Source organism: Hippocampus guttulatus, chromosome 4, assembly GCF_054856545.1.
Source record: "Hippocampus guttulatus isolate MCC_2025c chromosome 4, RoL_Hgut_1.0, whole genome shotgun sequence".
Taxonomy (NCBI): Eukaryota; Metazoa; Chordata; class Actinopteri; order Syngnathiformes; family Syngnathidae; genus Hippocampus; species Hippocampus guttulatus.
The window spans coordinates 24,221,285-24,249,034 of record NC_141264.1 but is presented as its reverse complement, the minus strand read 5'-3'; the positions used below and the strand labels follow the sequence as shown (position 1 = coordinate 24,249,034).

The window sequence follows — 27,750 nt, the reverse complement described above, 5'->3', positions numbered from 1 at the left end:
CGGATAATTCTGCGACAACCATGTTCCGCAAAAATATTTTAAAAATCCTGAATGATGAGCGGAAATATAGCGGATGAAACCACTCGATTTAATTACAATTTGGCACTATACGGCTCCACTAAAAAAAGTGCAATTTTACACAAACACTAGTCCCAGTTCTCAGGGTCTGACGCACTGTTTGTGAGTTTTTCCACTGTGGTGCTCTCTGCACGCCATCGCCCCATCGCCAGGGGTGAGGCAGAGGTGCACAGGACGGGGTGAGGGTGAAAGCGTGGGAGAGAGAGAGAGAGCCAAGCCAGGCTTCATTCCCACAGCCTAGACCATCCGCAACAAAGACGTGCGCGCGGGGAGGGGGTGGGGGGGGGGGGGGGGCAGAGGGCGGACCCGTGAGCGCACACATATATGAACAAACACACGTATGAATAGACACACACACACGACAGGGCCCCAAGCCACACCCGCAAGATAGATATGTGATATTTGCACAAGGGGAAACTAATTTATGCCTTTGTCCAATGACAGTTGAGCCATAAACCACAATAACATTACGTACTATAAAATGTCTGTTTGTTTTTGGTGCTTTATGACCGAAGCTCATCATTGAAATACACAGACACAAAAAAAAAAAGCCTCGAGACACAGTTTATTATTACGCACCGGTGTAACCTTTTGAAGGACGCACACAAAGGACATGGGCCATAATGAATATAAAATTAGACAGTTGTGGTAGATTCTCCTGTTCAGGCGTTCTATTCGATCGACATAAGGTCGGGTGCTTCGTTCTAATCATCGCGGTACCTCAATCTTATCGACAGTCTCTCTCTATCCTCTGTCCTCCCAACTTGACATCCTCCTGCGGATACCATATGTCAAGGAAATGAATATGGGTCGACTTGGGTGAACACTGATAACAACACAGAGACTCTCGGGTTCTCCTAACCGAGACTCCCACCTCCAATACCATTTGTCATGGACTTCTGAGGATAAGCACCTTCATTCCAGATTTGAGGCCAGGTTCATCAGGTTGAAAAACATGCATGATGACCACAATATTTCGATCTTTGGCATCTGGGCAAGATTTGCACAGGTGCCGCATTGCAATCCATTCAGTCCTTCGGGTACTCCCGACTGGGCATGCCGTGTCTGCGACCATTTGTCACAGAACGCTGAGGAGTTACTTCTTCAAGCCATATTTATAAGCTAAAATCAGATCATCCTAATTATTATATAGAGGGGAAAATAAAAAGAGCAGGCAACGATCCAGGCGGCAACGCATGTTAGATGGAAATCTGCGATAGTCACCACACCGTCTTGTCAGATCCACAGTTTGAACTTCAGCCGCTAATAAAGAGGCCTGTTCAACCTAAAGGCACTTTATCTGTGCCTTTGACAACCAAGTGGGTAACATCAGCTGGCTCCTCGCAAGGCCTAATTCGAACAGACACCTTAGGACAACCGCTGAAAGCAAATAAGTGTCTTTGAATTCAAATTGCTTCTTTCTGTCTTTTAGGGCAGAGGTGTCAAACTCATTTTTGTTGCGGGCCACATTGGAGTCACAGTTTCCCTTGGAGGGCCATTATGACTGTCAAACCATACGAAGAAGTCACGAATAATGGTTTCCTCAACGATTGTTGAAGTGACTGTGATGAGGACTTTGGTCACAAGAAAATGCTTACAATATATGTTATGAGGATTTGAAATTTTAAAAAGATTTTAGCAAGCATCAATCAAGGAAGTTGACATGTTTGATTTGCTTTCCCGGGCCACATAAAACGATGTGGTGGGCCACATCTGGCCTCCGGGCCTTGAGTTGGACACCTGTGTTTTAGGGTGATCTTAATTTGATCGCGCGGGTGGTTGCGTTCATTCCGTTATTGTTGTACAGGAGCTGCCGTATGTTTAAAGGTCTGACAGTTTTTGGTCGTATTTTCTTTTTAAACAGAGATTCCCACCGTATTTGCGCAACTGGATTGAGAAGGCGCCAAAGAGGTGGAGGTGAAGGTGGATAGGAGACTCGCCATTTGTAGAAGGTCTCAGGCATCACTCAGGCCTACAGGCTTTGACAATTGAATGCAATAAAGGGGCGAGGCCTGGCAGGGGCTCAATTAACCACTACTGGGGCAGGAGGGGTGGTGGCGGGACATGGACCGGGAACCTGGCCTCTATAGGGAAGGAACAAGAGAGCTGCTGAAAGGGGGAGGTTTGGCAATTTGTTCAGCTGTCTGTCTGTCACGGACTTGGCTGGTTTGTCTCACTGTTGTCCTCGGGGTAACTATTGACTCGGACGTCACTTAGTGTGTCCATAGAGGAAGAAAAAACAAGAATAACATGACCATTAAGTGGCTTCAAAGCTAACCATCACGCCACATCATGTCCCAATATTCTCTCTTGTGCTCTGTTTTTCAAAAATGCGGACCAGGCCTTCACTGCCGAGGCCAAAAAAGAAATCCCTTTGACACAAAACATCTCCTTATTCAGTCTAATATGGCTTTTAGCCGAGCCTACGTCAACATGGCGCTTATGCTAGCGCAAACACACGCTAACCTATGCGGAGCCAAAAAGCCAACAGTGCTTCGGCCATGGACGAGTTCACCAACCCTGTCGCGCTGCGATCCATTCCCAGTGACAGTCATTTGTGTACCTTACACTCTCAGCACCAGCCAGCTATCACCATTCAAATTCAAATTGAAACGCCAGCGGGGGGGACAATGCTACGGGATCTGCGAAAAGCAATTAGTAGTGGACTCCTCCAGTGTCTGGCCCAGAGACTTTTAGCCCATCACGCAGAGGCATTGACCCCTTTCAGACACACCAAAAGGAGGAAGAGAAAAGATGTGCGGGGAAAGAGAGAGAGAGAGAGAGAGAGAGAGACAGAGAGAGAGAGGGCTGCCTAGAGACACTGAAACGAGAGGAGGGAAGTCGACTGGCAAGAGTTTGGACAGCGTGTTGGTTTTGCCTTTCCCGACTTTACACAAGGAGACAAGAGCTAGAGTGTGATGGAGCGAGTGTATGTACGCTGAGTCAACATGGAATGCAAATGAAGTCAAAATTAAGACACAATCGAAAAAAGCACTCCGACAGAGAAATATAAACGCAGGTTGAAAAAACAAAAAACATAAAACAAGACGCAAATGAATATGTAACTTTAAAGTAGGACAATCCAGAAAACGCTCTTAAAACGCAACTCACGTGCGTGTGTGTGTACTTGAAAGTAAACAGAACAGCAGCTAGCATAGTAGCGTAAATGAGCTAAGCTAGCCTTGTCGCTCAAGATGTGAAAGGATGCTTCGAGAAGTCCCATTCAGCAAGTGAATGCAGTTGTCTGCGTTTACATTTCTTCATTCAGTCCCTATTTCCTGAGGTAAACAGACATTCTAATCGTCTCCTTTGGGGCTTAGAAAATACAAGACTGATGGGATGCTACGCTAAAGGTTAAGAGCGATGCCATAAATCAGAAACTCTTCAGTTGGGACACATCGCTTGAGCTGGCTTGAACCGAACACGTTCGTCTTCGGAATTGTACTGAAAAAAAATTCCCCCGGAGGTTTTCCATCAATGACGGACACGCTGGCATCGGACTTTACATCAACAAGAGGAGTTTTGCAGGGCCACGCGACCGCAGAAATGCGCTACTGGCTTGGGATCAGGTGATTGAGGGGAAACATTTGAGTCCAGTGAACTTCATGTTCAAGAAACCAGCTCAGAGACACTGGAACTTATCCTACGAGCAATTTCATAACAAAGGGATTGATGTGGGTGGAAAGATTAACTCGGTGGTTCTCATTTGACGTCTGCCTATCTCAGGATAATTGGCGGGTGACTAGTCCGGAGTATACTCCGGCTCTCGCCCCAAAGTCAGCTGGGTTCACGGGTGTGGCTCACCCATACCAAAAGAGGTTAAGCGGCATAGAAATTGATGGCTGTACGGCTCACCCCGATCTGAATTTGCTGATCCATGGCAGGATTGAGCCGAGATTCTTTTAATTTGACTTCTTCAGACCGTCTTATCCTTCCGCTGTCCAAATCTGGGTGTGTTTACACTACAGCATCGAGCATTTCACATGAACTATACCTCAGTGCTTGCAGATAAAACCAGGTTGCTTCAATATTGACGCAATATCAAAACATCGTTGGCTACTGGTACGAGTGAAGTCAGTGGGAGTAATGTAACCCGCACCAAGCACCAAACTGGAACTGGTCCTCAGCCGTTGATGCATTTTGGTGCTGAGCCCAGATGTCGTGAATGAGCTACGGCTCCAAAGAGCTCTGGGTCTTTCCTGTGAGCCCACCCGGACCTAAAGTACAGTGTCTTTAGAAATAACCAAAGCACAATCGGATCCATTGTTGTACATGTGTGAGATTGTGCAGATGTTTGTCTCCTCCGATGTCAGGCCTCCAAAGACCTCCTCCGTTCCTATCCAGTCCGTCCTGCTCTCCAGCTGCACTTCACTCCGTTGCTGGTGTTTACTTAACCTCTCTATCTGTCCATCACAGGACATGAGCACTATAGGGATGGGGGGTGCGGGGGAGGGCGGGTGGGGGTGGCTGATGTGTGTTTTCCCAGTACCCACAAATAGCGGTCCTGTGGAGTGCATCGAAGTAGACGTCTATGTCGTGTGTGTGGGTGCCGTCTGTCTCGCTCTTGAGTGATGATCCCAAAAGAAACACCCGGGGCTTGTGTTGCGTCTCTCCGCAGCGCCGACACGGCCTCTTCAGCTACGTCTCTACCCTTCCGTGAGGTCAAACGCAGGTCGCGCGCGATAAAGGCTGAACTTGTGACACTCATCCCGACGCTTGAGACGGCTCATTGTGCAGCGACAGATAGCAGACACAATGAGCCCCTCGGCTGAGCCCGAGCATTCGCCGTGTTTCTTTTTCGCGGCTGAGGCGGTGTGGAGGGATTCTCCTTTATGGTTGGCTAGTGACCCTTTCATCACCCGGTGCTGCTCCCCTCCCTTCATCAGATGTTTGTCCAAATTTCATATCAATGCAAATGAGGTTGGCGTGGACTTCATTCGAGAACGTTTTGGTTGATGATTTGTTTTTCAGAAGTGCATAGACATTGAAGGAGGAAAAAATGTGGCGGACGACACCACTATGACCAGTCTGCTTTTTCTCATGGCATTTGCTCAAAACAAAACGCACCTGAAAATTCAGCGACAGTTTGGCTATGCACAAAAAAAAAACAACCAAATTGTGTGTTCTGGACATTGCTGTACAGTGGAAGCTCTACTTACGAACGTCTCTTCGTACGAAATTTTCAAGTAACAAAACGCCTCGACAACAAAATACTGCTTCTTGTTACGAAAGGAATTTTACGATATGAAATGTAAAAATACAGTATCGACTGCTACTCGCAGCTCAGAGTTTTCTGAACGCAACATACTGTACTTATAGCTGCTCTGCCATTGGCTACTACCGAGCATCATCCTGGCATACCATTGGCTAAGAAGTAACTCTTACCATATGTGTCTATGCGTGTAGATAGATGAATGGATAGTCAAGTCAAGTCAAGTCAACAGTATTTATAGAGCACTTTCAAACAGCCATCGCTGCATACAAAGTGCTGTATGCATATGTGTCTGTGCAGCATCCTCATCATTCGCCCCTCGGTCCGTGAGGTGTTTCGATAGTTTTATGAAAATGTGAATCACCCAGAAAAAGTGTTCATCAGTCGGGCGATCGCTCACTATGCTGATGTTTGCCTTGGACATTTCCAAAGGATTGTTAAAAGCCGACAAAAGCAAACCTCCTTGGATCAGTTCTTAATCTCATTGTAAGATGTATTTGTTACATATTTTGTCACATTTTTATGCTTTAGAAAACATTTATGTCTGAATTTTGGGGGAGGGGGGGGGCTTGGAACGGATTATGGAATTTACATGGAAAACGCGTCTCTACTTACAACTTCTCGTGAAGAAATTTCTTCCAGAACCAATTAATTTTGTAAGTAGAGGTACCACTGTATTTTTTATCCACAATCAAAGGGCATTTTCAACAGTAGCGAGCATGATTAGGGCCAGTATGTGTTCCTTACAAATGTGTTTGATTGTGGCTAAAAATGTATTTTCTTTCGTCGTCTTTTCCAAAATAATCTGTCCTCTACACAAAGCAAAAGGAATACTTTCGGACCAACGTTTTTGTTGTCCCTGTTGATTTTGGAAATTTATCCTGATCATGACGGCTGATAAAACTGAGGGCAACGGACAGTTCTGTATATCTTCAGGGTCACCTTTCTGTCATTTATTATCTGAAACCCGGCTTTGAGGGATCATTGTTCCCGGTAAGAACAACAACACGACTGAGTGAAAAAGTGTTGTTGAGATGCTTGAGATAGGCGGTGTCAAATATCAAGGCTTTTTTTTTTCTCCTGTCCTTTGATTGCCCACTTGTTGATGTCCGAGAACCAAAACATATCTAACCTTGCGACTTTGTTAAGCCCAACTCGACAGTCCTTTTGGGAACAAAAAAAAGTAATAAATGGTGAGAATAGCAACACTAGAGCAATGTATACGTTCTGCTCTGGCATTGGTTAAGTCTATGGCGCAAATACGAGAGACGGACTTGGAAAAAGTTCCCATTAATCAAAAAGGGATCGACCCTGCATTTGTGTCTACATGTGTCACAGCTGAGTTCTTGCAGCTTTGGACACAGAGGCTCAAAACCGAGTTGGAGAAGCAGCAAGTGTATGACCAACCCACACACACACACACACACACACACACACGCACACGCACACACACACACACACACACCTTCAGACTTATCCAAAGCGCAAACTTAAATTTGCGTCACGAGCTCGCTCGCTCGTAATCACCATTGCCTTTTTTTCTTGCTCATTTATCCAAAGACTGCAAGGTCCCCTGAGCAAACTAGGAGGCTAAAAGAAAAGGGAAAAAAAAAACATTGTTTGCCGCCACCCCCAACGCCTCCCCCCTCGACACACACACAACTCATCACTTTTGCCTCGCACAGCTGTGGCTGTCGACTTTACCATCTAATGCATTTAATAACCGTGACCTTCACGCTCAGCCTGTCAAACCTTTATTAGAGCGAGAGCCAGAAAGGCAATAAAAGGCCACAGATGGACGAGGGACAACCCCGCAAACAGAGGAGCTTTTCTACATGCCGTCACGTCTGCCGATGACTCCCAATGATTCGCCGTTGGCTGACAGATGTCTGGGTCCTCCGATGCGCATAAATTCTCAACGTTCTGATGGTTTTCCTTTGACGGCGGCGTGTTTGTAAAGCTCAGAGAGGCTCTCAGTCAGCTGCGTCGCGAGTCAACACACGCCGAGACTCTGCTGACGGACTAAAAATAATATCTAGGTTACGGTGCCTTGCCAAGCCTCAAACACAACAGAGTCTCAAGAAGCGGTCCTTTCGGCAAGTCGCCATAGCGACCGACCACACGCACAAGTCAGACAAGGGTGAGTGGTCAGAGTAGCAGTCAGGCCGTGTTGTCTCCTCAACTATAATAGGTCTAAAATACAGCCTTGGTTTAACTCAGCACAGATGCGTTGGAGATAGCGGCTTTGCGTACGCGGGTCAAGCGGCGGGCGTCCGATGAGGCAAACGAACCGAATCGCCGCATTCGTACCGATGCCGGAGAAGAGCTTGTTTTTCATACGTTGCCTCGAATGGGGGAACTCAGTGAACCTCAGTGACAATTTGAGCAACCTCACGCTAAATGTGATTCACGTAATAAATCTGTATCGGTTGAACCCATGAGGACGAATGAAGCACTGGGATGCGTTACGCTTGTTTGAATTTGCACTTTGAAAACGATATGTAGCGGGGAAAAAAAACTACTCCACGTGAGCAGCCGGACCCGACTAATTTTCAATTATATCTGAACCAAGACATCGGTTATCGTTTGTGCCACTTTTCCGTGAATTACTGTTGGTTTTCCGCTTTGAAATAATACCCATGGGAGACTACAAAAAAGAAAAACGAGAACACGTTGAATGCATCTGTCAGCACGCGACACATGCTGACACAACATCAATTCCTGGATTGACTTCTCAGCAAGGAGACACATTTTATCCAAGAGGAGACTGGCAACAACGACAATTGGACTGCTGAGTGTCATACCGCAGCTCCTATAGCTGAGACGCAAAGATAGTCGACGTTTGCATCTAGCACGGACTCATCCCTTCATCCATTTTCTGTACTGCTGATCATCATTATTATATTCTAAAAATTAAGCCCATGAGGGGATGTTGCTCCATGGCTGCCCTGTCGTCTGTTGCCAGTGCTGGAGGAAGTCGGTCGTCAGACAAACAACAGAGGGCACACTGCAGAGATGGCTGCATTTATGGCACTCATTCCCTATGCTTATTAAACTCAACTCAAGATGCTCATTTTCGCTGAACTCCATACTATATCTTTTATATTCCCTCCTACACAGCTGCATAATGCTACGCACACCGCAACCAGTCCAACATTTATCTTTTACAGCCCGTGTGAGCACTGCAACCGCAAATGGCTAGATGATTATTCAATATGATGGCGGACTCGGAGAGTTTCATTGCTCCACCGCGACTTGTTCGGTAATTTTAACAATTCATCAACAAACAAGTGTCTCGTTAAGTGCCGCCGGTTTCAAAAAGTGGCGTTTTACCGTCCAGAAAATACGGTGATTTGTAATCTCCAGAGTCAGAGATGTTACTAACTGACATTCCCTCGTGTGGTTGGCAAACAAAGATTCAAAAGAATTGCGACCAAAACGAGCGGCAGGAAGGTAGCGATTCACCATCAGCATTTTTCCATTCCAGTTCCAGATAATCCATGTGGGATCAAGAACTTGTGCAGGGCCAGTGCTCATTCATCTGCCCTTCAATCCATACTTCATTGCTTTCACAGTGGTTTAATGCAGTCCAGCTGAATCATTCCATGGCTCGGGGCCACGCGGTGACAGGTATGAACTGTTGGGATGCATGGGAAACTCGACCCCCTTCCTCAATATCCACAGTGACGTCGCGAGAGGCCGGACTTGAGAGTTGTGTCTGGCAGGCGTCCAGGTGTGAAAAGGTCTAACTGCGTAAGTGTGAGGCAGAGTTCGGCTGAGTAGGAACATAGCTTTCAGTATACGCTCAGGCTGAACAAACAAGCCGGCACTTTTATACCTGCTTGAGAAGCGGAGGCGATGGATGCCGAAATATGTGGTGAGTGACGGGACTGACTTGTAAAGCACTGATAAATAATCCGAACTTCACAGAACATTTACAAAAAAAAAACAAAATACAAAAACAAACAGGTGGACAGTTTGTTTACGCATCTAACAAATATTGACATTGAGTATGTCAACCACCAAGTGTGGAAGGTGTTGAGAGGAAATGGCCACGGAAAATAAAGCAGTGGTACCTCTACTTACGAAATCAATATGTTCTGGGAGAAATCTCTTAACTAGAAAATTTTGTAAGCCGAGACGCGTTTTCCATGCAAATGCCCTAATCCGTTCCAAGACCCCCAAAATTCAGACATAAATGTTTTATAAAGCATAAAAATTCATGTAAATATGTAACAAATACATTATTGCACAATAAATGAGAGGTGTGCATCATGGAGTATGGGCTGCTCCTCGGAGCTGTGAGTAGCAGCCCATACTGTATTTTGCCTTTCGTACCTTGAAATTTATTTCGTAACAAGAGGCAATATTTTCCTGTTGATGCGCTTCGTAACTTTAAAATGTCGTATGAAGAGACGTTCGTAAGTCGAGGTACCACTGTCGTTGGTTATTCGGTTTCAGAGTTAGTCGAAGCATTAAGTCCTAACAATGGTAGTTTCTCGATATTAATGTCATTAATCTTAACACAAAAAAAAAGCATTTTAAAAACAAAAATCAAATCAAGTAAAGCTGCCCCAATGACCCTTCAAATTTAGCTCTCCAAACTGAGACACGGCTGTAATTCTTTCTGGCGAGGCTTACTGTGAAAGTGCAAATTCCGGTAAAGGGAAATTAAACATTGTGGTTTGCTTGGGTCCCGCTACAGCTCGACTTAGCGTGGATTTGGGTCTGTTGGTTTTCACCTTCAAAATAGTACCACTGGAAACTGTGAAAACCACGCCATCAGTCGGAACAGGATATGCTAACAAACCAATCATTAAGCGGACCGAGGGTTTCCTGTATTGACGTGACAAGTTATACTTAAGAAGACTGAGGGGAGCAAGAAAATAGACCACTGCAGCAAAGTTGACACTCTGGAGTATAATACTGCACAGGGAAGGATACAACAGCAGGCTATGAGTCATGCCTAATCCACTACGTTGTCAAGGAAGGATAGAAAAAAAAAATCCAGATGTCAAAATTCGAGAATGTGCACTTTTATTTGGATCCATGCTGATACTGAACGGGTTGGCCAAGTCACGTGAACGCTCGTTACGCGGCTTTTGGGTAAGTCTTCGCGCAAACAAACGGTAATAAAAAACATAAGCCGCCTGGCAGAGTCGATAATAGAGACCCGAATGTGAAATTTGGCTCAGGCCGGCTAAGTGTCAATGGCCTCGGCCTTGGTAACAGCGCTGAGCTCCAGGTAGCGAGTCGAGCCAAGGTTGAGTTGACTGGAGAAGGGTTACAACGCATGGGTGTCTTTTTGAACCCGGCCGTGCAGCTGCGGAGAAAACAGATTCCATTTGGAAACGGTGGGCGCCCCCCACTCCCCCCCCCCCAAAAAAAATCCCAATGGCGCATTTACACGGACGCAGAGTTGAAAGCAGACGTCCGCTAAGTATTTTGCTCTTGGCTCGACATAAAGCCGTGCGATCACTCCAAAAAGAAAAAAAAAAAAAAAAAAACACATGATGTAGCAGCTCGCGGATTGAAGGTGTCACTCCAAGATTCTTCACAAGGGAGAACTACAGTTCACCTTTCTAGGCGCAAGCGCTCGGTACGGCTAGTCGACGCTTTTGAGTAAGTTGTTCACCAGGCCGGCCGGCCGAGAAGAGAGCTTGGGGTTGGCTGGGGGGCCTGGGGGGGAAAGGGGGGGGGATGATGGTTGCAGGCAGGGGAAGGATTCGAGTGGTGCAGCTGTGCTACTGACAGATCGGTGCAGGGTGGCATGCCGCGGACCTCTCCATCCAGCACAGGCACATCAAAGCTGCTCAACCTCCCGCGACGTTGCCATGCAATTCTCATCCAAGGTTAGAAATGTTCAGGTTCAGGCATTTCGAAGGTACGATGAAAACCGCATATTGGGAAAGTGTTATCGTGGTCCGACCGAGATTTTCAGCTTTTGGGTGACATTTCAGAGGGAGCCAAAAATGTTTTCGTTTTTTTTGTTTCTTTCAATATTTCAGGGTGAACGTGATGTCGCTGAATGTTTAAACACACATGCCCGACGGTTCAATGTTTCAGTACTTTTCACACAACTTGCTGGTTTCTAACAAGGAGGCAAAATTCACGGCTGTTGAACGATGAATGGACCGGTCCCTGGTTCCACTGAGCTAGATCCATTTGCTATTTTTATATTTCAATCGAATTATTGTCGCTTGCTATTTGTTTTGGTTTTGTCAGAAGCACCTTGAACTTGTAATACTGTGTCCTATGACTCTGTCTCACCATTAGAACATCACAGCTAGTAAGCTAGTCACATTTTTTCCAGTTCAGCCATCCGAAGTGGCGTTTTCCTCAGGTGGATACATCGTCGGCACGACTCCTCCTTGGCCTTGAAACAAACAGAACTGAGCAAACCCGAAAGTCATCTCAACTCAGACTCACGGCAGATTCCCTCGGTATTGAAATACAGCGAAAAAACAAACATCTAATGAGTAATCGCTCTGCGTTTGTTTGGACGTTTTGGTGCCCCCCCCCCCATGTGTCAAAACACCTTTAGGCAGCTCTAAAACAAACCCAATTAAGTTTTGGCGTCACTATGAACAACAACAACAACAAAAAAGTGACTCAGAAAGGGAATTTTTTTTGTCTTATTTCTGAATACACAAAATGAGCTGCATGACTCTGATGCCACCCGAGCATCTTTTTCAATCTCCCTTGAATTTGACATGCGATGTTGCCATTCTTTTGATTTAATCTCTCTTACAAACACTTACTGTTTCTTCCCTTGCCCCCCCCTCCCACCACCCTCCCCTTTCCAGCCTCCATAGCGATGGAGGTCACCTCGAAGGTCATTTAATATAAGCCAGCGGCTCTGCGAGCTGCTTCGCACCTGAAGCCGGTCATCAAGCAGCGGCGAGCGGTCTTGAATGGCGGCATTGTTGTCCCTGCGGGGGGGGGCTCAGACAGCAGCACACCCGCCAACGGCCACAATGGGAGATTTAAGGGCCTGGAATAATTTGACTAAACGCATGAGATTTGCGACTGTGGATTATCAGCGTTCAGCCACGCAATCAACTGACCAATCAGCCCCCCTCGGCCGCCTCCCCCTCCTCCCAAGCCCCGCCCCCCATTTCAGCAGCATTGTTTTGGATGAAACAATTCACATTTTTTTTAGGATTCTAAGCTCTCCTGTTCTTCTGAATGCCGCGCATGTGACGTCAGTCGATTCCCTTCGGCTCAGTGCGATCCGCTTTGTGCAAACACGCACGTTGTTTCGAGGCAGTTTTTGCGACCAGTCACTGCTCTGCTTCCTTGAGAGAACCGCTCTCCTGCACCTTCTTGCTCCTCTCGGATGGCGATGGAGAAGATAAGGGGGTTCATAATCTTAAAAGGGTGATCTTGGAGGGGGGGTAAAGGGCGCAGCCCGCCTTTAGAAAAACTTAAAGCCCACTGTGGCAAATTAAATAGAATACCCAGACGGAATTAGTTCCCGAGGCAGAGCGGGTCCCTATTCTATGAATCCAAACAATGAGATGGATTAAACACAAGAAGTCAGACTGCACTTGCGGCAGCTGCGCGATGGTTTCCGCGACACCCAAGAGGCGGCTGTGAGCAATACGTGCCTACACGACTGGTGCTGCTTCAGGGGGCAAGCGTGACTTGACTCACTCGGCTTTTTCAAATGTACCAGTCTGATGCTTCAGGACACTCTCAGAGCTAGTTCGTCCCCCTCGCGTCACTCATCGAGGGTTAACGTGCGATCAAGGGCGACTGGTAAAAACATGCATGGATTGCATTTTCCATAAAGACGGCCAACCGCTGTCCGGAGAACATCCGAGCCGTGACCGGTGAGATTGCAGTTCGACCGGAGGGTGTCACTCTATCAGTGTCCGGGATGTGGATAAGGATGATGACGATGGCGATGGTGGGATATTTTCATGAAGATACCCACGGATACTTTCTATGGGCATTCTGTTCGAGCAACGGGGGGAACAATGTGTCCAACTCATCCCCTGTGTCACGTTGTGAGGTGGTGGTGGACCCCAAAAAGCTGGCAAGAGGGAGGAGCAGGGTGTACTTGACAAATTGTATTAAAACACAGAGAAAACTAAATCCTCAACAAAACAAAGTCCTGAAAACAAAAAGAATCCAAAGTAGCAATCCAAAACCATGACTAAAGCAAAAACTATCAATAACCGAAACATGACAGCAGCAACGAAACAATCAATGACCCGACAATGAGTGGTCGGGCGGGAGTCTTTTGATAAAACGACCAACAGGTGTGCAGCTGCAGGGAGAGCCCGACAGTGCCACCTGTTGGTCACAAACCAAAACATGACACTCTGTTTCTGGTATTTGTGCTGTCTGACTGGCAGCTTGACTGATTAACTTCCTGACAGGCTGGTTGGCTTCTTGAGCCCCCTCCACTACAACGGTGCTCCTCCCACCCCTCATCCACCTGCAGTAAAAAGGCCCTTTTGTCAGAGGGGAGGGGCCTAATTTGATCTGACACACACCCTACACATGTGCAACAGCTCAGCTGGCGCACAAACGTGTTTTGTTTTGTTTTTGGCCTGACGTGTCAACGGGAGGCGAGGCAAGAGGGATTCAGGAGCCAAAGCGCATGGAGAAGAAGTGCAAAAGCTGCACTCCGCCGCACAGAAATGCAGACCGTCAACACGTTTTATTTGCTCCCGCCCAGAAATGCAATTCTTGGGCTACACCTGCCATCAGACACATGGTCAACTTTGCCAAGAATCGTTTTGCAAGAGATATACAGTGAAACTCCTCTACAACGAAATCATGTTTGCAGCAAGAAATTTTTCACAACAGGGGGTTTTTCACAAATGATCAACATTCCCAAATGAAGACTCTTTCAAAAGCAGCACAATAGCAGAAAATGTTCACACAAAGGTAGACACACGAGCGGTTGAACACAAGTCTGATCTTACAGTCGAAATGAGCTCGCTTGTTGAGGGAGAGCACATCGTATATCAACATCAACAACCCAATGAACTCTTTGCACCCGTTGTGCCCACTCATCACCACCCCCCACCCCCCGCAACACTCCACCGCCGATTTATAGTGAAATAAAGCAGAACCCGAAGATGGAGAGCGGGAAAGAGAGAGACTGCAGGCCTGTCAGGTTCTGCACACACCCCAAGCGAAGCGGGAGGTGTCCGAGAAGTGCAGTTCGGTGACTCACCGGTGAGTACAAGGGGCCGCTAAATTTGTCTTAAAAATCCACAACACACAAAACGGAATAACTCACGTCATACAGTAAGAATTATTTTCCAACGCTGAAGTTTGGGACACTTTGGTGTTCCGAGAGTTTTTGAATGGCAAAACTATTTTGTGGCCCTTTAAAGTCGACTTCTCTTAATAGCAATCAACATAAGTGAACTGAAGAGTAGGTTACTCTGCCCCCTAGTGCGCTGGCATGCAAAATTCAACACCACAACCACGTCCAGATCGACATACCAATCGTCAGTTTGTCATTCCGTGATTTAAATTGTCAACAATCATTCACCCGCTCAACTCAAGATTGGTTCCAAGTGTTGCTTCGGAGGGAAAACAAAACAGCATTTTCTTTTCATTTCCTTTTTTCTTGGGGGGGGGGGGGTTACATGCCCAAGAATTAGCAGTGGGCTGTTTCTCTTTCCCCCATTTAACCCTACTCACGACCAAAGTGCCTCTTGGCCCCCTGTCTCTCGACCACTAAACCCCCCTCACGGGTCAGCCCGACTGCGGCCCTCCCTTGCGTATTTTAAGTAATTGCTCGTGGCAGTCAAGGTGTCTGCATAAGGGCCTGTCATAAGCAATCCGCTGACATGAGTAGGGGCCTTGTGCATGAACCTAATCCAGTCAAAATGGAATGACAGAGGGGATTAAGAAGTTACTCAACAGCTAAAATAAAAGTAAGGCTGGGTGGTCTTTTAACATTTACAAAACCACAATGATTTGTCTTTTTTTATATCGGCAGAAAAGTACTAGTTTTAGCATGTAGCACCATACGACGGTTTGGAAATACAGTTTTAGTCCTCAAACATACTTGGAACACATTTAAAATGATTCAAAGGCACTTTTCAAACATATCTGAACTCAAAATTGGAAGCATAAGAGGTAGAGAAAATGACAGGAGACATAAACGGTTCCGTGTGAAAAACATGACATTCGGTGGCGGAGAATGGAAAGTTACAAAGCGAGGTCTAATGTTTGTCGGAGAGCGTTCCTGTCGTTTGGGGCAGGAAATTAAAAATTGACCGACAAAATTAAATTGAGCAAATTTACCAAATGGTACAGTACAGTTGCCAAAACACATTATTGTTGACATGGGGGGGGGGGGGGGGGGGGGTATTCACATCTGTATCGAGAGAATCCATTCATATATATGATGTTCGTTCGGAGCAATCGCATTCCCTGATGATTCTCAATCAGTGAAGCAAAATTTGGGGATTTTTTTTTTTTCAGGCAGTGTGATATGATCATTCCGGCGGGCTGCTTCTTAACACAATTTGGGCGTATTCTACTCTGCTGTATTTCCAACAACAGTAATGTGTGTTTGCTGTCTAGTCGATACACAGTAAGCACTGGAAAAGGCCTGTGCACACACACACACACACACACACACACACACACACAGACACACACACACACACACACTTGCCCAGAGGACAATAACAAAGCAGGCATCGCATCACGTCATCCATCCACACATCCCCGACTGCAGGTATTCTTCCCGTAAGCAGAGGCTTAAAACACACACACACGCACAAACGCACGTGCTCCAGAGGCTCAGTTCCCAACACAGCATTTCCTGAAAACGAAGACCGCCAGAATGTGTGCTGTGGCCTGACCCAAGGTGAGAGAGACTAAATCATACACAAAAGGGCACAAAAAGATTATGCACATACATTTGGACCGGCCGCGCACGTTTTCCTCCGTGCGAGACTGCTGCCGATTCAAAAGAAAACATATCGTGTTCCTGTTCGCCGGGGTGTTTGGGAGCGACCGCAACTTTTTTGTTCGACGCTCCGCCACAAAGATCAGTGAAACGCTCAAAGAAAAACACAGCTTTGATAGAGAGGCAAAAGTGCGGTTTGCCTTGATTATTTTCTTTTTTCCTGCTTCCTCCGCACGCACGGCAGGATGGAAAAGTGGGCTAGAAATATGACAATGAGCAGGGGCCACGTCGCCTGGTAATGGTTGCGGTGTGAGATGGACTCGGCGCCGAGACACGCCTGACTTTGGACACCAAAATACAGGCGTGGGGGGGGGGGATTAAAATCAAAACCTCGACAAGGACATTTCCACTTCATCTAAACACTACACTTGACCTACGCTTCTTGCTCTGGGTGGAAATGAGAGCAGATATGATGGCATCTTGACTTAAAGGGCGGTGTGGGAGGGGGGGGGGGGGGGTACAAAACAAAATAGTTACGTGAGGAGCTCGGAGGTAGAGAAGTGATGTTGCAACAGCGCATCCTGCTGGTCCGAAAAGGAAGTGCCCATCCTCCACTCTTCAACCACGCGTCCATATTCTCTCGTGCTTGTTCTCATTAGGGTCACACGTGAGTTGGAGCCTGTCCCGGCTGACGTTGGTGAAAGAGGCGGGTTGCATTCTGCGTTGGTTCGGGGAGAGAAAGCCAACCCCTGCAACAGGGAGGCGAGAATCCAACGGTGAGGTAGATGTGCCACCGGGCACTGGATCCTGATTGTTTCAACTCCCACTAAATGTGCAAAACTCGGACCAAAAAAAAAAACAAAAAAAAAAAACTATAAGACATAAGAACTAAGACATAAGCATGCTTGCTTGCACGTTTTCCCCAGTAGTTCTGCTGAACAAAATAAAAATACTAATTAAAATAAGCACATTGGTGTGTTTTAGAATATTCCAAAAAGATAACACATTTGAAAAACAAGCTTTTTTTATGTGTTTTAAAAAGAAAATACTGACTAGCTGAATAGCGATTTGACTTGATACCGTGCTAATTGCATGAAAGAATATGGATTAAAATCTATTTATTGTCGTGTCTTATAATCAGCCAATCAACCAATCTACATGTAAGCATGTAAGAAAAATGGCGGAAACCAAACTGCAATTACTTCTTCTTTTTCTTTTTTTAAACAATCATAAAATATAAATAGGGCGGCCCGGTAGTCCAGTGGTTGGCACGTCGGCTTCACAGTGCAGAGGTACCGGGTTCGATTCCAGCTCCGGCCTCCCTGTGTGGAGTTTGCATGTTCTCCCCAGGCCTGCGTGGGTTTTCTCCGGGTGCTCCGGTTTCCTCCCACATTCCAAAAACATGCATGGCAGGCTGATTGAACGCTCTAAATTGTCCCTAGGTGTGAGTGTGGGCGTGAATGGTTGTTCGTCTCTGTGTGCCCTGCGATTGGCTGGCAACTGATTCAGGGTGTCCCCCGCCTACTGCCCGAAGACGGCTGGGATAGGCTCCAGCACCCCCCGCGACCCTAGTGAGGATCAAGCGGTTCTGAAAATGGATGGATGGATAAAATATAAATACAGACCGATAGATTGGAAAGATATCATGTTCCAATTTGTTGTTTTACAGATGAATTCATTTCTACTTTCATGTGTACGTGCAACGCACCTTCCATTTGTTGCTTGGAAAGATTTTGCATCGTGATATATTTGTTGAAAACAGGTTTTTTAAATGTTATTTAATGTCATATAAGAATAGAAATTCCCAATAGAATCTGATCTTATTTTTCACTGTTCGAGGGCACATCAGCAAACGATGTAATTGATGCATTTATTTATTTTTCCATTGTTTTGTTTACGACTTCTCCCCCCCCAACCCTTCATATCCAAACCTTGTTCATTCTTCACTCTCCTCCACGGTATCGGTGACGGTCTACAATGCGGGGATGGGAATAAAATCCATCACAAGAATTTCGCTTTTCCTAATGGTTAACTCCATCCAGGCTTCTTGTCAACTGACTTTGGTTCAAGTTTCAGCGGATTCTCGCAACAAGAATCCTATTTTTCCAGATTCTAAAAATTGCTGGCTTCCCCAATTGTCTTTCTTCTAAGTTTGACCTCCTCTCGGGCAGGTTAACGAGCCAACATGTTTTCTATCCCCATTTGGATATTTGCAAGGGGAGGGCCGCCACAGACGAGCTCTGTCGACTAGGCCGTCCATTCATCTCCAGGGGCCGGAACAACAGAGGGGGCTTTCTGACGGAGCGCCGGCACCTGGCCGCCGATGGACGCAACATCTGAGGTCGGGTGGAGGCGGCGGCGGCGGCGGCACCGGTCGCCACACCTGAATAAACCCTCCTCCTCCTTGTACTCACATCGAGACCCCCCCCCCCCCCCAGCCCTCACCAACCACATCAAATGGTGTGAAATCCTGCGAGTACGAAAGGCGAGCCAAAAGCGGTGCGGAGGAAGCCTTCAGCCGTGGGCCTGTACAAACAGGCCACTCAGGTGCTGCTGCACACTGCACTTTTCATCCACGGGGAGGGCAGGCGAGAAGATGGAGAAGAAGTGTATTTATCCAGGTGTCGGCGCTAATGTCAGATCAGAGAGGGGCGGGGTCGGGGGGTGGGGGTAGGGGCCACCTCACAGGGACAGGCCAGCATCTATGTTCAAGTTGGGACTCTTCCAAGTAGAAAGTTAAGGTGGGCATTCATTTTCATTTTGTCAGCGTCATGACCTGCCATTCAATGCACCTTACATGTGGCGGCAAAGTTCTTTTATTTTTCCAAGAAGTCACAAATTGTCAAAGTACTGTTAGAGGAAAGACCCTTTACATCATGTCGCCGCACTTCTCGATGGCAGAAGACAACTTTGCCACGTGCTCATTGAGGGACCCGATGACTAAACTGACTTTTTCGGTGCGCCGGATTAATGGTACAGATGCGCACCTTTGACACTGACATGGACTGCGTGATGATGTTAGCTAGCAGGTTAGCTCTTATCCATCCAGCCATCCATCCACTTTCCGATCCGCTTCATCCTCACAAGGGTGGCAGGGGGGATGCTGGAGCCTATCCCAGCTGTCTTGGGGCAGTAGGCGGGGGACACCCTGAACCGGTTGCCAGCCGATCGCAGGGCACACAGAGAAGAATAAGCATCCGCGCTCACAATCACATCTTGGGACAATTTAGAGTGTTCCGTGAACCTGCCGTGCATGTTTTAGGAATGTGGGAGGAAACCGGAGTACCCGGAGAAAACCCACGCAGGCCTGGGGAGAACATTCCAAACTCCACACAGGGAGGCCAGCGCCAGAATCGAACCCTGCACCTCTGCGGTTAGCTATTATGTTTTGCAAAATGACAAGGCAACAAAACCTTTTCTACACAGCCTACATGTGAGAAAATGGCGGCTTGGTTGCCCCGCTGTGCTTTTAGAAATGGGTACTCCTTGAAATCTTCCCTGTCCAGCACTATCCAATTGATTCATCTTCCTTGATCACCGGCTCCACTACTATTATTTATTTTGAATTCATTTGGGAAATTTGATGAAATAAATGAACTTTTTGGGGTTAATCCGGTAGTGGAAGCCCAAACACGTAGCAGGTATAGCTATCGTTGAACAGAGATGCTTGTCCCGTCCCAAATGTTTGTCAAAAGGAGACAACGCGCACGGTTTGAAAGGACCCTCGCCGCACACATTGTGTCCCCCCCCCCCCCCTCCCCGCCGGACGGAACGCCGTATGCTGGCACCGCCCCCGCCGTGCTGTGGCTAGCACGGTACAGTGTACAAGACAAGCATACAGAGGCAACGCGGACAAAAAGTCAATTTGTTCACAGCAACGGCCGCACAAAAGGTGCCAGTTGCTCGGCAGAGAGTGGGGCCCCCCGCTTTAAAGAGGCCGGGGGCCCGTGATGCATGCGTCTCTGGCCTCCAGTCCCTCCCGTGGCGCTGCGGCGGTGCCTTTTCATTATTTATCTCCGGCCAGCTCGGGAGAGGGGAAACTAATTAAGAGCTGCCTGCAGGTGGGCCGCTGCAGGCTTTTACAGGTCTGAGGACGAAGACGAGGAGGAGGAGGAGGAAGGAGGAAGGAGGACTGACCACCCCAGGTCACGGGAGGACAGTGCCACAAAAGGGTTTGAGTGAAGACATGGAAGAAGAGGGTTTAGGTTTGTGACCGAGGCCGAGCAACTCACTCGTTAAGACACACAATTTGGGAAAAACTCCACCAACTGTCCAACACATGTAGACTTGAAATCGGTAAATTCATTAGAATAAATAAATACATTTGGAACAGCCTGTATGAGCTTCCAAACCCTAGGTAAGAGTCGAAAAATTGTCCTGTAAATGTCATGGGCTCATTTCAAGTGCCTCCACCCCACGCAAAAAAATGAATAAATAAAAATCTGTGAGATAATTGACGGTAGAAAAATAAATAAACCAACTTAATATTGATAATAATGATAAGAAGAAAAAGAAAAGTTCAAATATAAATATTGTAACAAAATTAAACATGATAATTGTGTTTTAAAAAGAGAAATAAAAACGAAAATATGTTTTTATTGTATATATGTATATATATTTTTTCAAAAATGGTTGGGGAATAAAAATCGTGATTTGCGTGTTTCAACAGCCCAAAAATACATGAAAATTAAACCACAATGGCTTTGCAGTAGTAGTCGTACTAGGAAAAAAAAAAAAAAAAACAAGAGTCACAAGGCCAAACTGGCTATCTTTGCTTGAGATCTGCGTAATCCTTTTGACACCCACACACGAGAAACAGACAGACACACACACACACACACACACACATACACACACCCTGCCTTGGTGGTGGCAAAAGAGTCTTTCAAGCTTTGTGCAAGATTTTCGAGAGGGAGGATCACACGCATATGCTACCATGCACCACTTCCTCATCAGAGGCCCGGTGATGACGATGCTGACGCTTCTCACACATATAAAGGAAATGAAGAAAAGAAAAAAAAACACTCCTCCTACACAGCCGCAAAGTATCGGTCCTCTGCAACAAATCCAAACAAACAGTGGGGCTCTCCAACTACAGCGGTGGAGTCGCCGAAGGAAAAACTTGGCGTGCGTGATCAGTAGGAGACGCGCCCTTGGGCGGTTCAGGGTGGAGATCCACATACGGAGTCCAAAACGACAGCGCTATCCTGGATGGCGTGACACACCAGGGCAGCTGTTTTAGGAGTGCGCCGCACGGATCTGGTCTGAGCCGGGCTATAAAAGCTGACTTACGAGCGCGCCGGCACTGCACGGCACACAAGCGCGCACTGTCTCCGAACACCCACTTGAAACGTGCGGGGGCCAGAAGGCTCGCACGCATCCGCAAATCATGTCACAATGGAGGTGCCACGTTTTCGGTATGGCTTGGTTCAGTCAGGCGGGGGGGTTCGGAAACTTTTTGAAGCCAAGGACATTTTACTGGGAAGACAATGTGCGCATAGCGCTAAATGCTGTGGGCTCCTGTTTTTATATATATTAATAAATTTTGTGTTAACACCCCCCCCCCCCCCCCAGAAAAAGGCTTTATCCTGCCTTTTTCCATCCTTTCATAATAAGACAGTTTTCACAAAGTGCAGCCGTTTCTCCCAGTGGGCACAAACTGACAAATGGGGCTGATTTCAGATGTAAAATGGTGCACGCTGCCATCTACTGGTGACTGTGCATCAGTAAAGTTGTTTCCAAACTTGAAATTTACAGTGAAGCAGGAGCGTACCCTCTCTCACCAGTACCCGCTAATAAAAGGTGATTGACGTGTTAAGTCGTCAATGGCAGTTTGTTGTTCCATTCAAAAATGTGACTTCAAAGTTTAAGGATGACACCTTTCAACCAACAACAACAACAAAAAAAATTATATATTCATCATTACCTTAAGCTGTTAAATTAAATTAAAAGTATATTTAAGGAAGGAAATGGCCTTTAAAAAAGTATTTTCCAATGTGTTCAAGGACTTTATTAAAGATGGTATTCGTTTAAATTGTACTCGTGAAATAAATTAACATTTGGACAGCATTAAAATTTATGAAAATGAAGCTGTGTTGGCATCATATATTCCCTGAATTGCTATTGTTGTTGCTATATTTTTTTTATGTTATGATGCCATGCCAACCATTCAATCAATAATCTGACAAAAACGGTTTGGTTCATTTGGCACCTTGCGTAAACAGGCCAAACGGAATAAAACATGCACTGTAGCAAAATGTAACAGAGGTGATTGGTGGAAATGGTGCTGAACTGAATAACACTTTTTTCTTCTTTTTTTTTTTTTTACACAAATAACTGCTCCTGGGACTAGAAATATTCCAAACAACACAAGAATAGCTTTCGTTTTACGTGATGTCCATTCACAATATTTCAAAACGTTCCCATAGGATCGTCTTAGATGGAAGATGGGCAAGAGTGGAAGGTGGAGGGAAGAAAAGAAGGAAGGAAGGAAGGAAGGAAGAGGCAGAGTGGTCAAGAAAAGGAGAAGAAGAATAGCATGAGAGCCAGTACAGTACCTTGTGGAATTCAAGTGGTGTGTGGAGAAAGAGTCCTGGACCGATGCCACAAACGGGCAAGTCAAAAGACTGCAAAGAGAAACAACATGCATTCTGACGCTCAGAACTCCCCTCTCGAAGCAGTTCAGCAGTGGTCTTTTTTGTTTGGGTGGTCGTGGAGGTGGTCTGGGGGTCGTGTAATGTTAATAATGAGACTTAGTGAATGAAGCTATAGTTGGGACCAAATGTGACCTTTATGTAACAAAATAAATATAAAACTAAGGCAAAGAGTGTACAGCCCCCAAAAAGCAACCAATGGTGCAGCAACACTGTTCAAAATCTGTACAGCAGATGATTTAAACAATTGGATACCTTCGAAAATTGTATCCATTTGATCTCATTTCTCTACCAGCTTCGCAAAAGTCAAATTTAGCTCAGCGAGCACCGACAGAATGTACTCCACAAGACAATTCAAAAGGACCTCACTCGGACACTAAGCTATCTTCAACTTGTATTGATTTTTTTCCCCTGGGAGACAAGAGAATTTCTTTTTCCATTGAAAAAAACAACAACCTGGAAACAGTGATGTATTCGAATGCCCACCCCTGATTGAAATGCTTGAAAAATCACAACCTGACAGATTCCACTCCAGCCCTAACGGTGGCAGTAGTGCATGTTACAAAACAGCAAGAAGATGACAGCAAAAGCAATAACTTTTCTTTCACCGTACCGCCATCTACTGGATCTGTCGGGTCACTGCCCCGTTACCCGTTACCGCAACTTTTTGCTTGACGGAAGCTTGCCAAATGTTCCACAACACATCCCTTTATTGCAAATTTGCTTCAGCTATCATTCGGACAGATGACTTAGGGGGAAATAGGAAGAGTTTTTGGTGGCCCCCAGCATTTTGACAGCTCAGTGTGGCAGCCAAAGAAAGAACCGTCATCTGCCGGGAATGCAGTGTTTCCCCAAACTTATTTGAGTCGAGGCGCATGTTTTATAGTTAAAAAGTTGAAATATCAGGGCAGAGCACCAAAGAAGTGCGTCACAAAATGTCTGCATTTACCCACAAAATGATTCCGTAATATGGCAACAGGTTGATGAACAGGTTAAGCGTATCTACTGCCATCTAGTGGAAGCACATTTAATTGTTCTGCTTGTCACTATACGTCACTGGTCTGTCTTTGTAGTAAAATAAATGTAAATGTTGGTGTTAATTCTGTGAAATTTGGTAACATCCCAAGGCACACCTGTTGAAAGCGCGGTGGTTGGGGTTCACTAATTTCATGAGCGTCTGAGGTACCATCAAACTCTCATCAGTGTCATTTACTTTATGTAATATTGTGGGAAGTCGCATTAGGTTCATGTTGATCAAATAAAGAGTACGTAGTGGAACTATTCTAACGTTGCCGATTTGTTGTCTCCGACTTTTCGCTGGTGCATGTGGAGACTATTTGTGGATTCTTTCTTCTTTTAAAGCGTTATTGACTTTTTCAATCAAATAGAAATTCAATCTCGTCTTCATTTCAAGAGTTGTTACAAAGACATGTATACAGTATTTGGTAGCTCAGACAAGTAAGGATAAAGCAAAACGATGAATTATCTTGATGGATAAGATCGCTAGCAAGCTAGCCAGATAGCTAGTTAAACCGAGAGACAGACAAACACATGCCAGGGACCCTCTACAGATAAAAAGTGCCTAAACGAGGACGTCACGGGCATTCCCAGTATCAGATTAAAAGTGGAGTAATGACGACTGGAAAGTGGGGCAATCAAAAGTGTGTTTGGAGTGACTTACTGAGAGTTGTCCGTCATCACAGAGAGGGGAATATCTTCCCACATGCAGTCCAGGTCGTCAGTCAGGCTGCTAGCGCGAGTGATGTCGATGGACATGCTGTTGCCGTGGGTCATCTTCACTAGAAATTAAAAAAAAAAAACATTTAGGTCGGGATAGCTTTTGGTCTTGTTCAAACAGAACACATTGTTAGCTATTCACAAGCTTAGCCCGGATTGTTAAAATGACGGAGTTGGCAAAGTCTGTTGGCTTGGCCTTGGGAGGAATAAATTATGAATTGTTTGTTGTTGTTTTTTTTAAGGTATCTGACTTTATTTTGACAACGCACAAAATGGTTTTTGGTTTTGTTTTGTTTTTTTTGCTTGATGAAAATACAAAGACAGAAAACAACAGTGAAAGATACCTGGAGAGGAAGGACAGCTCAGAGTGAAAGACGACCAAGAATGATGACGAGGGCCTGGGTGCCATTTGATGCAAAAGACAATAAAAAGAAATAGACGAAGGGTTGAACACACCTATTTGACATTCAGTGCAAAACAGTGCCCAAGATTCTGGATTTTCATCAGCATTTTTTTTTCCATTCATGGTGTCATGACCGCCAGACAATGAGCAGTTTGTGAATATAGTGATCACGATAGCCGACCTGTGCTGGCAAGGCACAGTAGAAGGGTGCAAAAAAAAAACAAAAAAAAAAACCATTTACCGTATTTCCCGCACTTATAAGGCACACCTAAAAGCATTCCATTTTCTCATAAGCCGACAGCGCGCTTTATAATCCGATGCGACTAATATATGATCAATATTTTGATTTCTTGGATGTAGTATTTTAAATGTTCACGAAAGCCCTTTGTTACAGCTGCAGCGGTTGTGAACGCGCTATACCCATAAAGCTGTATTGTACGTTATTCCCTTTAGCATAGCTCCATCTAGTGGATGCATAACGCAACCTCAGCCATTATTGTAGCTTCTATTCTAAGCGCCTTATATAATGTGTCGCACCCTATATATGAAAACAGTTTTAAAATCGGCCATTCATTGAAGGTGTGCCTTATACTCCCAAGCATCTTATAGTGCAGAAAATACGGTTTGTTTGGGGGGGGTTTTCCTTTACATTCGGCTTTTAACGGCCAACGAACGTGTTAGCATCAACGTACCAGTCAAGTTAAGCAAACTCACCTGTTTGTCTGAACATCCTAGTGATTCCTGTGGAGAGAGAGAGAGAGGAAAGTCTTTCAGGAGCCCACGTGACCGATGCAATTACTGTTTCTGCAACATGATACAAGTGACCTTGAGATACATGAGTTGAGGACCCGGGTGAGATGATAAACATAGCCGCTTTTATGTGGTTATGCCTGAACACATCATAGATTTAAAATCAATCAATAGATGTTATTTTTTTTTGCCATCCATTAATTGCGCACAATGTCTCCCCCCCCCCATTAAAATGGGGACGCAGAGCTTCGTAACCGAGCAGATGGCAAGCGGTACCTTCCACTGTGCTACTGGGCTCCTCCACGAAGAAGGAGACGTCCTTCTTCTCCACGGAGTCGTCAATGTGATCGTAGGTGATTTGGGGGATGGATACGGCCAGCCCCGACGCCACGCCCATGGAGCCGTGACCTCGCATCGACTTCCGCCTCCTCTTGGGGACCTTTTTCTGAAGCACACAGCAAACAAAGCAGTTGGGAAGAGATACACTTCATCTCTAACTTCCGTGAACACGAAATATTACAAATAACAAAAAATAATAATAAATTCAGATGACCCCACATCACGCATTAAACATTTGTTGCCACACTGCTTTACATCTATGGACACTGTGCTGCTCCGTCTGGCATTCGTGCTTTGGCTATCTGGCGGCAGTACAAACAGCCATACGGATATACAGTACATGGAGACGGTCACTTATATTATTCATTCTTAACAGAGAATAAACAGTGCATGCCTGTGTGTGTGTGTGTATTTTGACTATCTGTCGACATGTGTTGCTCCACCGTTTATGTTCAAATATCCATTGCTTAAAGGGTTACCATCTTGCAACACCAATGCTACCCATTCGTCCATCCATGGTGTTTTCAATTGCTTGTTAGCATGAAGCTAGTTTTTTAGCATGAAGCTAAGTTGAAAATAGAAAACGCGCCCTTCTCTTTGGGTGATGTTTAGTTTGACAGTACAAGTTAACTAGTCATGAAAACAAACAAGTAGCCTCGTTTTCGTAGCATTTCCCATCCGCCCAACTGCTGCGTGTTATGAAACGCGTTGAGTTGACGGCGGATTGGCGGCTTGTATCTCAAGGTCACTTGTATCTCAAGCCACAACTGAAGTGTCAACATGCATCCAAATTAACTTTTACATTGTCGTCACTCAGATATTCATATTTCAAATAATTTGGTGCAGGGGGGGACACCCTGTATAAATGGTCATACCCTACAGAAATGTCAGCTTTCAACTAATTCCCCCCATTATTTTGCACAAGATCCCACTCAGTTTGTGTGAGGGCCGGTGCGTGACTCAGTGACTTTCCACGGACGCCAGCGGAGTTCCAAGAACAAAGCGGTGCCTAACCGACACCAACGCCACCCACACACGAGCTCAATCATTTAGCGGCAAGCGGTGCAGTCCGAAAAGCAAACGAGGTTGAAATGAGCTATTAAAAGGAGTCACTGATGCCGGAGGTGGAGAATGTCATCGGAATGAAAGGATGGCGGGAATATGCCGAGAAGAAGAGAGTGATAAACCAATTATGCAAAGAGGGAAGATGAGGGCGAGCGGGGATGGCAAATATGGAAGAGAGACAAAAGGTGTCACATGCGGCGACAGAAAAGAGCGGAAGCAGCTCCCCCCCTCCATCCCACCCCCGCCGCCTTTTTAGGTGCGGGTTCAATGCTACACAAAGATTGTTTTGTTGTTGTTCTGCTGGACAAAAGTTTACTCCCATGAGAAAGGCGGCGGTGACATCATCTCAACTGACTGAGTCTTTGTGCGCACCAGACAAAGGCATCGAGTCATCCTGGTGGAGGGGGACGGCGTGTGTTTGTGGGAACTTCACTTGCCCTTTCATGCTGCTCGGCCCGAGGTGCAACGCAGCTAATATTGATGCGGAAGGTGAAGGAACGACGCTAGCAGAGAATACAGTGAAGGCTAGACGTGCAAATGTGCCACTGCTATCATGCGCGTAGTTCCTGAAGAACAATTCGGAACAAATTCATACTTGGAACCGCAAGGAGAAAGAACAGAA

At 45.9% G+C, this 27,750-nt stretch overlaps 1 protein-coding gene and 1 long non-coding RNA gene across 3 annotated transcripts in view; one reads left to right on the top strand and one right to left on the bottom strand.

The window, feature by feature from the left end:
- Positions 1 to 27,750, bottom strand: part of kcnq1.2 (potassium voltage-gated channel, KQT-like subfamily, member 1.2) — a 137,303-nt gene that overhangs the window by 89,701 nt on the left and 19,852 nt on the right. Inside the window, exons 11-15 of one of the 2 annotated variants that reach the window (XM_086109380.1) lie at positions 26,001 to 26,169; positions 25,689 to 25,715; positions 24,916 to 24,969; positions 24,516 to 24,633; positions 22,739 to 22,807 (exon numbers count right to left, since the gene is read on the bottom strand). In XM_086109380.1, the coding sequence (XP_085965506.1) occupies positions 22,739 to 22,807; positions 24,516 to 24,633; positions 24,916 to 24,969; positions 25,689 to 25,715; positions 26,001 to 26,169 (437 nt within the window). The remainder of the gene's footprint in view (positions 1 to 22,738; positions 22,808 to 24,515; positions 24,634 to 24,915; positions 24,970 to 25,688; positions 25,716 to 26,000; positions 26,170 to 27,750) is intronic. The other variant, XM_086109381.1, reaches the window with a different exon arrangement.
- Positions 15,785 to 26,110, top strand: LOC147206844 (uncharacterized). The gene is made up of 5 exons (XR_015100722.1): positions 15,785 to 16,139; positions 16,841 to 16,957; positions 20,243 to 20,386; positions 25,710 to 25,826; positions 25,969 to 26,110. It is a non-coding gene; the product is annotated as an uncharacterized LOC147206844 (long non-coding RNA).